The sequence below is a fragment of the Cynocephalus volans genome, chromosome 13, assembly GCF_027409185.1.
Source record: "Cynocephalus volans isolate mCynVol1 chromosome 13, mCynVol1.pri, whole genome shotgun sequence".
NCBI classification, from domain to species: domain Eukaryota; kingdom Metazoa; phylum Chordata; class Mammalia; order Dermoptera; family Cynocephalidae; genus Cynocephalus; species Cynocephalus volans.
In genome coordinates, this window is record NC_084472.1 from 56110127 (window position 1) to 56120736 (window position 10610).

General features: G+C 41.0%; 1 protein-coding gene across 1 annotated transcript in view; it reads left to right on the forward strand.

Moving 5' to 3' along the window:
• Window positions 1–10183, forward strand: part of CDH20 (cadherin 20) — a 51807-nt gene extending 41624 nt beyond the window's left edge. The window contains exons 9-11 of the mRNA XM_063076971.1: window positions 955–1072; window positions 5431–5682; window positions 9678–10183. Coding sequence (XP_062933041.1) covers window positions 955–1072; window positions 5431–5682; window positions 9678–10183 — 876 coding nt within the window. The remainder of the gene's footprint in view (window positions 1–954; window positions 1073–5430; window positions 5683–9677) is intronic.
• Window positions 10184–10610: the final 427 nt, after the last annotated feature.

Consider the following 10610-nt stretch of genomic DNA (forward strand, 5'->3'; position numbering starts at 1 on the left):
CTTTTAATAGCAAGAGTGGCAATTCTACAGGGCCAGCCCAAGAGGGGTGGGAGTAGTTTGTGCTATTGGTTGGTAGAAAGCAAAAACAGAGGAAAATCAGCCATTCAACCCCTTTTCTATATCCTGCCCCCTGCCCCAGCCTGCCTGCTAATGTTCCAATTGTTTGGTTCACACTGTTTTCTTTAATATATTTTTCATCATCATCATCATCATCATCATCATCTCCTTCGCCTTCATGGCAACGTTTTCCTTTGAAGAGCATTATGGAAAAGGCCAAATTTGGCCAAAGAGCTCAAGTGGAAGCCACCCCACCTCTTGCTGTCCCCACCATGAGCTCCGCTTCTGACTCTAGTCTATTCTACACATTCCACCAGGGGATCTCATGCTCTACACCTTTGCCAGCTCCCCTACTGCCAACAAAGCATGACTGCCCTGGGACCCACTCCTTCACATCTGTTTTCCATTAACCCAACATACCCAGTGCTGATGTGTCTGCTTACTTCCCTTCTAGGTAGTGGTTCTTCTTAAACAGGGGCTCACAAAGTTAGCAACTTAACCCTCAAATAGCCACCCAATCATGAAGTAGACAGGGTAAGAGGATGAAAATATGGGGGACATGTAGGACCTTGTGGCACAGTCCTTTTACTCAGTCTTTTATTTAGACCACCTAAAAATGGCTGGCTGTGGTGTGGGAATATGTTATACTGATGTCTAACATCTAAGGTATTTAGGTAACATTTACCCTATGCCTATTAACGTACTCAGGCCCTACAACAAACCAAAATTAAATCTTTAGTTGTGTGATGGCATGGAGGTTTTCCAGGTATGTATCATGATGTCCTTCTCATTAGTTAAAACCACCACCACCATTGGGTTTCAGGGTTTAGGATTTCACTGGGCCCTGAAGCTTTTCCCTTTGGCTTCAACTCACTTGATTTCATGTCCCTCCTTCAGCTGATCCAGACAGTGAGTGCAGTGGACCAGGATGACCCACTCCACGGCCAGCATTTCTATTACAGCTTGGCTCCTGAGGCTGCTAACAACCCCAACTTCACCATAAGGGACAACCAAGGTAATCAGGTGGACAGAGGGCTATCTATGCTTTTCCACAGCTTAGGCTGGATACTTTGGGTTACTGTACTATGCAAAAAGCATCAAGAGTAGCCTGCTCTTAATAACTGGGAGGACATTAATGCCAATTTGTAGTGTCTTTTAAAGTTTTGTTTCAGAATATCAAAGACAGAAAGTGCCCTCTGCTTACTCTAAAACTTTCATTCAGTCAGTCAACAAATGTTTATTGAGTGCTTGTTCTATGCAAGACTCTGTTTGAGGCACAGAGGCAAAAACCTTTCTATTTTCTCACAGATAGCACCCATGTTTATATGTTCTGTCACAACGGAAAGAATCTGAGAAAGATGATAGAAAGTGACCTAAATACAGAGAAAAACCTGAGGGAACCTTTCTAAGCTAGGATAAAAGGGGGAAACAGTGAAAAGCTCTCAGAACAAAAGTGAGACAAAGGCTAATAGAGATAGCAAAGGGCAAATACAGAAACACAAACAGCAGTTTTGAAACTGAAACAACTTGTCTACGGCCATACCACCCTGAACGCGAACTTGTCTACGGCCATACCACCCTGAACGCGCCCGATCTCGTCTGAAACTGAAACAACTTTTCTACTTTAGAATGATGTAGAAAGACACATCTAGGTGGGGTTCCTGTTGCAGAAAGTGCTCCTCACTACAGCTTTGCTGGAATGTAATTCTAGACTCCTTTCCAATAAGCATTCAGATCAGCTAAGGAGTTTATAGACCCAGCACACTCTTCTTTGGGCACAGATGGGAAAAGGCGGGGCTTCTGTTCTCTAGCCAGATGACGTGCTGCAAAGAAAGGTCAGAACAATTGGAAAAAACAATTTAAATCTGTCAAATGAACCCCTTCTGTTAACTCTGCTACAAGCTAGACATATAACCTTGGGGAGGTCATCACTTTCCTGGGCTATAGTAGCTTCACTTTCATTCTAATTCTAAAATATTTATTGTTGCTCTGTAACAATCTAAACAAAGAGTAACAAAAAATCATGATTAGGCATGCCTGGTCTCAGTCTCAAACATCAATTATTTGAGATTTAAAGTATTAACTTAGCCTCCCATGATAGTCTTCTGCAATAAAACTTGACAATCTCAAACCTGTTTTATTCTAAATGGAAAACATTCTTCCAAGACATCCCTTCAACATCTATATACATCATCATAAAATCACTAATTCTGGAAGGGCACTATGAATTATAATAACATAAATAATATAATTAAATATCCTGAGATTTTTATTGTGTCAACATTTTCAACCACTGATTTATCCACTTCATCGGGAAATCCTTCTTGCAAAAACTTGGTTTCAGCTTCCTCAGGACTGGTTTTATAAAGGAAACTCTAACAGGGCAGTGTGGGGAATAACACGTTATATTGTTTCTCCAAATTTTCAGCTACATGTCACTTATCTTTTCACTCTGGTGTTTGTCAGAATCGATACAGAAACAATATGCAGCAAAATGGTGCAAATTTCTTAAAGATGACTTTGAGCACCAATTCATGGAACCAATACCTTTAAAAGATGGGCCACTGGAACAGGATAACTATAAAAAGACATGACTCATCTCTTGGAAAGTTTCCCAAAAACAGAAGTCAGCACATCTTCAACAGAAAGCACAAACTCCTAATTTATCCCACGAGTATCCTTACTGAAGCTCATTAAAAAAATTGACCAACGTCTGATATGGTGGAACTACTGCCAAGTGCCCCCCACTCCCATCCCAGAAGCATGATGTCCTTTTATGAACAAAACAGGGCACTATCTCAAGTAAAGCCTTTTTTCATTTTTAGCCCCAAATATTATTAAAAGGATTGGGTGTATATGGCACTTTCCAGTTTCAAAAGCATTTTCCCATACTTTGCTTTATTTAATATTTATAATAATTCTGTAAGTTTTCAGGAAGTTACTAATCCCTCTGCTTCTTATTGTCCCATTTGATAGATGAGGAAAGTAAGCAAATGGCCAAGATCAGAGAGTGAATAAACATTAAGATTAGGACTATAAATTGGGTCCTGTTTAGCCACACACACACACACACACACCCACACACACAAAGTGTTACATGTCACTGTTTTCAAATGGGTTACTAAAGCCCTAATTATCACATTCAACAAAAATTTTCCAAGTGGCTACCATATACAGGACTCTGCAATGTGATGCTCTAATTTTTTTCTTTAATCTTAATTCTTAGATCAAGACATATACAAAGTACAGTAAGCATAATATAATACTTTTATGAAATTCAGCTCTGGTCAGTATTTCTTAAAGTATTATGATCTAGCCTGAATTAAATCAAAAAGTAAAAATTTAAAAAAATTCTGTTTACAGAAAAACTTAGTTTCTGAAAATAAAAACAAAAAATTAAAACTATGAAGCAAAATTAATAGTATTTAGTTATTAAGTCTGGAAAACAGAAAGGTGGTGGGTTGTGTGGAAGGTGGAAATATGAATATCATCCTCAGGTTGGCAATCAATTCTCTTCATCCACTGAGAAGAAAATGTAAGAGGAATATAGCCAGTACCCAAGTAGAAAGAGATTACAATTATTTGAATAATTTTTAACAATTAATGTTACTAAATAAGTGGTTACATAACGCAAAGGAAAGAGTGCATGCTTTGGAGTTCAATCCCAAGTCTCCTACAACTTAGGTTAGTGACTTTGAATAAAAAAATCACTCTAGGCCTTAATTCTTTCACCATGACAGTAAAATTATCAGTGTCTCACCAACTGTCACCAAACTGTTATGAAGATTAAATGGCACTGCATATAAGTGTAAGTACCTGGCACATGAGTGCTCAATAAACAATAGCTGCTACCATGAAAAAGCAGGAGGAGGAGGAGGAGGAGGAAAAGTTAATTAAAGGATAATTCACTAGTCAGAATATGCTAGGTTATGCTACAAGAACAAACATCACCAAATCTCAGTGGTTCAGCACAACTAAAGTTAACTTTTTGCTCACATAAAGCCACTGAGGATCTGAGTGCCCCAGAACAGCTGTCCATCAGGTATAGCTCAGTGTCCTACACTGCTTTGATCTCTGTCTCACATACTCTTTCTCAGTCCCTACAGCAAGGCAAGAAAGCACGAAGGATCACAAACAAGCTCTTACACGCATCTGCCTGGAAGTGACGCAAATCACTTTTGCTCATTAACTAATGGAAACCGCATAGACATCCCCAAGTTCAATAGGACAGGAAAATATAATCCTTTATTACATCCAAGAAGTGAAGGAGAACCAGCAATACTGATGATCATTAGTAATGTTCACTTTGGCTAGGTTCTCAGAATATTTTGTGAACTTCTAGACTCTTCCTTGTGAAATGTGAAACACATCCAGAAGAACTTCTGCGCTGATGACATTAGCTTTGAGAGTCATTTTTTGTACGTCTTACCACATCTCTCAAACTTTTTCTCTGCCAAAAATGATCTCAGCTTTGCAAAAATATATCTGCTTTAGAACCCACTCCAGGAAACTTGAAACAGATTTAAAAAATGAAAAATCCTATAACATGACATTAGGCAAATATAAATATAAATACACACACACTCCAGCCTTGTAGAAACACATCTAATAATTTGACTAATCCCCTTTAAAACTGGAGGAAAAGTAACTAGTATTGCTGATCAGGAACAAATTTTCACCCAGTTGATATTAACTGCTTAAACTTAGACCGCCAAGTTGGGAGAAATAACAGGGTGTGTCATATGACTAGAAGATTTCAAATAAGCTGCTAAATGAGCAGGTTCTTCAGGAAGCACAGGAGGAGTTGGTGACTGCATTTCAGAGGCATAAAAGAAAATAGCAAAAGACAAGAATTTCAGCCAAAGTGGCAAAAATAATCTGCCACAGCCACATGGGCTCCTCAGCATTCTTTTCCTGGAGGCACAAAGCAGCACTGGGGCCTTGGCAAGCTGCTGAGTGGGAACAAACGGGGACCACAAGTCACCCGTGATTGTTCATTTCTGTCAAGCTTTCCCAGGGACATTTTTGTTAAATCTGAAGTCTGACAGTTCGCCCTGGGCACTTTATGTCACAAAGGGTAAGACAGACTCTTACAAAAGGGTTTCTCTCCTAGGCCTCAGGGTTTTGCCTAGAAATAAGCAAAAATCTTGGTTTCTGAATCCACATGCTGATCCAGGCAAACCTGCCCTGGCCATAGCTGAACACCTCCAGGGAAAGCTTGACTATCTTTCTCTTTCCTTCCCACACCCTGTCCCTGCCCCATTGCTTTTCTCCATCCAAACAATTAATTCACCTGTTGGTTCTTCCATTTTCTTCTTCCCTCTCATTCTGCTTCTTCCCTTTTTGAATCCTGGAATCCTCTTGCTTCTTCAGATAACACTGCGCGGATTCTAACCAGGAGGTCTGGCTTTCGGCAGCAAGAGCAGAGTGTCTTTTACCTGCCCATCCTGATAGCGGACAGTGGGCAGCCAGTGCTGAGCAGCACAGGCACACTGACCATCCAGGTGTGCAGCTGTGATGATGATGGCCATGTCATGTCCTGCAGCCCCGAGGCCTACATGCTCCCAGTCAGTTTGAGTCGGGGTGCCCTCATTGCCATCCTGGCCTGCATCTTTGTCCTCTTAGGTAAGTAAGTGGCTTGTTTCCGTTCTGTGGAATCCTCCAAATGTTTGCTTAGATATGCATCAGCTGCCACCCTAACAAGGCTATTCAGAACTAGTCTTTCACACCATGCTTACTGAAAAGGTGTAGAGTGAGGCTGGGAAAAAGTAAAAAAATTGAAGTCAGTCCCTTCCTTTAAGGCCTCTTTGGGAAGGTCAAAGCATCTACTATGAGCCAGGGCAGCATGCTAGACTCTGGGATTAAGATAACAGATATGTCCCAACCTTCACAGAGTTTACTTCAGAAAAAGTAAGTTCACTTTGACATCATAAAACCAAAATTACAATTTTGGACAGGATATGATGATCACTTCTTCTAATCCCTTCATTTCAGATAAGTAATAGCTAATTGACAGAGAGATAAGTGACAGGCCCAAAGCCAAATGTCATAGGCAGAGCCAGAACTGAAATGCAGGTGGGCCATATATTGGGCACCCCTGTGTCTCAGCAGTACTGCCCTTCTCCTAGCTGCTCATCCCCTGACTCTAGAGTTGGTAAGTGTTACAGAGAAGGGAGGAACAGGGTGTCCCAGGAGGACAGGGGTAGGTGCCATTTCAAATATAGTGGTCAAGGAAGTCATCATTGATAAGGAGAACTTTGAGCAGAGACCTGTAGGAAGTAATGGAGTGAACCACATGGATTCTGGGGAAATAAGCTGTTTGGGGCATTAGCACCTCTCCCAGGCACTGTGGCCTTCTAACAAGGAGCAGTGACTAAACAGGGCCAGTTTGCCTCTCATAGTGAAATAAAAAGATGTGACAAGCCAGTGGGAGAGCAATTCTGGGGTAGGAGATCGCTCCTTCCTCCTCTCAAGTCATACTGCAAAGCAGCCACCCTACTCCCCTGTACATAAGGCCATCCATGCAACTGTTTTCTAACCCCACAATCAAAACAAACAAAAAACCATTTAAACCAACTCCTGAAACCAGGAAAATATCTTTATATATATAACCCTACTCTTCTTACTGAATTAATTCATAGCATGTTCATCCTGCTTAAAGAAAAGTATACTTGGTAGATAGTAGTATTACTCAATTTACAACAAATCCCAGCTTCCTGTGATGGAAAAAAGTAAAGCACAGGAGATTTGAATTAGAATAGATATGCAGATATCCATATACATTCTTGATCCCAAGTCCACCTCTACACCAAGAGACTAAGTCAGACCAAAGAAAGAAATTCCAAATTGTGTGAAATGTCAGCCCTTGAACTTCTAGTTATGTCTGAAGAATATGTTGCTCAAAACACATTTTAAAATACAACATGCGGTCTAATTTTGCTGTTCTAGTTCAGTCCTTTGTGAAGTGAGTAGTAGTATAAATAAGTAACCTTTCTAGGTCCTTGGATCTCTGGATCAGAGAGAATTGTTATGGGTTCTGGGCCACATCTGTAATTGACAAATGAAACCTCTCTGTAATTCCTGGAGTGTCCATAAGGTGGCATTGGGAGTCCTTGACTGCAGAACAAGACAGCCTGCAAGAAGCCTTTGAAGAAATTTGCTCCTAGGAGAAATCTCTAGACTGGCTGTCCTTACTTCTGTCTTTGGAAAATGTCTATGTTATAGGTTCACCCTGGCCCACGAAAAACCATCATTACAGAAAGACTGATTTAAAGAGACTGGCTTGAAGAGGTTCTCAAGTTAGAAATGGTGTGCAAAGGACAGTTTATTTTGTCACTCCCAAACCCATTATGCTTTGTCTTTTTAATTGTACAGAATAAGTAAACAGTTTTCAGGAGCTAAATTGGGCAGAGTTGTCATAAAATCCTCAAAGTTTTAAGAACACTTAATTCTAAGGGTATATATCCCTCATTAAATATAATTCATAAAACTAAGATTTTGAGTTGTAGTTGTCAACAAAATACTACATTTAGTGAACAACTAAACCCATTAATTTTGATTTAGTCAGTTTTTTTGGTTTTTTTCCATTTCTCAAATAGGTATCTAGTTCCTAGAAAATCTCATAAGCCCTATACACTGTGCCTATAGAAACCTAAAGAATAAACATCCCTAGAATGGATTCTCTTCTATCAGGGAAGCCTTTCAACTGAATAGGACTATTTTTCCCAAAATCTGATTTTCAGGTCATTATGCAATACTTGTTAGACTACCTAAAAAATAAGACACATTGCAATCTTTATTTTTCAAGAAATGGACCAGTTCTATAAACTACCCAAATCTCCATCACCATCAGAATCCTCTCCAGCAGATACTAAGACTTATCTAATTTTGCATCCTGGCATTTTCCAAAATTTTCCCCTACCACTCCAAGGTCACCTTCGTGAAGCCCTTCCCAGTCTTACAAGCGGAATGCTCTGGTCCTGCCTCTGTACTCTCTTGGGAACAGTTGTGACCCCAAAATAGATGTTATCACTGTCCAATTTGTATTCATCATCAGTGTCTACAATTTCCTTAGATTGTAAGCTCATAAGAGCAGAAACCAGGTCATATGCAATATAATTTTCCCCTTGCTTAGCATACAGCCTAAAAATATTTGGGTTTAGTGGCTATTTACTGAATCCCACAAACACGGCATGTTCACTTAGAATCCCATTTATCTAATCTGCTGGAGTGTGATTTGGATTAAGTCACACTCCAGTCTTTGATGTCCAGTTCACGTCCCCACTTCCTTACAGACCTATTGGTCTCTCGCTGACATCACACAGTCCTTCTAAGTCCATGATTCATATTTTTGTACATACAGAAAATATATACAAGAGTATATCATTGTTTCTTGTGCATTTTGCCACCCAATCTATTTGGGAGAATATCAGCTATTAACATCATTAATTGCAATTAACAAAAAGGCCAATCTACATTCAAATTTTTTAAAAAATCATTTTTGTGAGTTTTATTAGTCACTCTGAAATCTCTTACTGTACATGTGACTGTACTCCATTTTTTCTCCTTGGATAAAAAGGGGTCTTATTTTGCAATGCTGTCAAGTTGTCACTGTTCACCAGCTGTAACAAAGCACACTAGGGAAAAAAAAAAATCAATAGCACTTCTACAGCTAAAATCTCAGCACACTTCCTGGAAAACATTTTCAGTCAGCAAGATAAACAGCTCAATGGGATTATCTCTCTCTCTCTCCTTTAAACCCCAGTGAACACATCCTGGAAAAAAATGCACTTGTTGGGATAAAATTTTATCCAAACCTGCAAGGGCACATCCAACAGTGCGATGCTTCTTTAATAACATGATGAATTATATAAAACGTCACTGCTCATTCCCTCCTTTCCATGAACACCTTTGGATCCAGAAAGCCACAAGCCCCTCTCTCTAATGAAAGGCTTTTCTGAGGAACCTGAGACTATGGGACCACAGGAGTCATTTATGCTCTTATCTTTCGGAGAAGGTATAAAAAGACTATGACTTTGGCTCATACTTAGCATATGTGTCTTTATGCATATTCGTTAGTATATGATTATATTTATAGAGTAGAACCCTATTCAGACGCTACTGTAAGAAAGCAGAATTCCACCTACATTAATAATATTTCCCCATTATAATAAGAGGAATTTATATTCATTACTGTATAAACAGAGTACGTGATCTGATCCTTAGCGGATCTTACTGCATGGCAGGCCATAATGCATTGTGCTTTGGTAATGGAATTTTATATTGGTTGGTTGAGTGTCTACACATACACACACACACAAACACAATTTCGAAGCAGCAAGCTGATGTAAAGAGATTTTATAAGCAGTTTCTTCTAATTGAATCACGTGAAGAAAATATACGGCTTCATTCGTCCACAAACTCTCAATCTAACACGGCAGAAAGAGAACGAGATAAACTTAAATTAGAATTCCCCGTGGTTTAAAATATCCAAATGCTGTTTCTGAACTCACCGCTTAGTAAACTCTTCCCATACTTGTGGATAATCAAGAATACTTGTAGTCACGACACACACAGCCAGGTCTCACCAGCACATATCCTGTCCTCTTTGTTCCCGGCAGTGCTGGTGCTGCTCATTTTGTCCATGAGAAGGCACCGGAAACAGCCGTACATCATCGACGACGAGGAGAACATCCACGAGAACATCGTCCGCTACGACGACGAGGGTGGCGGCGAGGAGGACACCGAGGCCTTTGACATCGCAGCCATGTGGAACCCCCGAGAGGCGCAGGCGGGAACCGCCCCCAAAACGCGGCAGGACATGCTGCCCGAGATTGAGAGCCTCTCCCGCTACGTGCCTCAGACGTGCGCCGTGAACAGCACCGTCCACAGCTACGTGCTGGCCAAGCTCTACGAGGCCGACATGGACCTGTGGGCCCCGCCTTTCGACTCCCTCCAGACATACATGTTCGAGGGGGACGGCTCCGTGGCGGGGTCGCTGAGTTCCCTACAGTCGGCCACATCAGACTCGGAGCAGAGCTTCGACTTCCTCACGGACTGGGGGCCCCGCTTCCGGAAGCTGGCGGAGCTCTACGGGGCATCGGAGGGGCCGGCGCCCCTGTGGTGACGGAAGCCTGGAGGCAGGCGCGCGTCCAAATCCAGACGTTCTCCGCGGATGCTTCGCGGACGAGGTGCAGCCGACAACAGGAGCAATACTGTGCAGGAGAGTGAGGATGGGGTGAGCGGGCGGACGGAGCTCTCTTTGGATCAGCTTTACTTGGTTAGAGTAAGTTAAATAATCTAAAGGAAACCCAGAAAGAGGAGGGCAGAATCTCCAATTACTTTTATTTTTTCCACTTTTTAGTTTTTCTGACACTGTATTCAAAGGCCTGGAGTCCAAGGTATTATGGCAAGCTTGGCTTCTTTGTCGTTCGCCAAGGCCTTTGTTGCTTTGCCACCACAAAAAGGCTCTGGTCTTAAATACAGAGATGGCAATTGAAAGCAAATAGAAAGTTCTACTTACATATCCATTTTTTATCTTATTTTATTGTCCT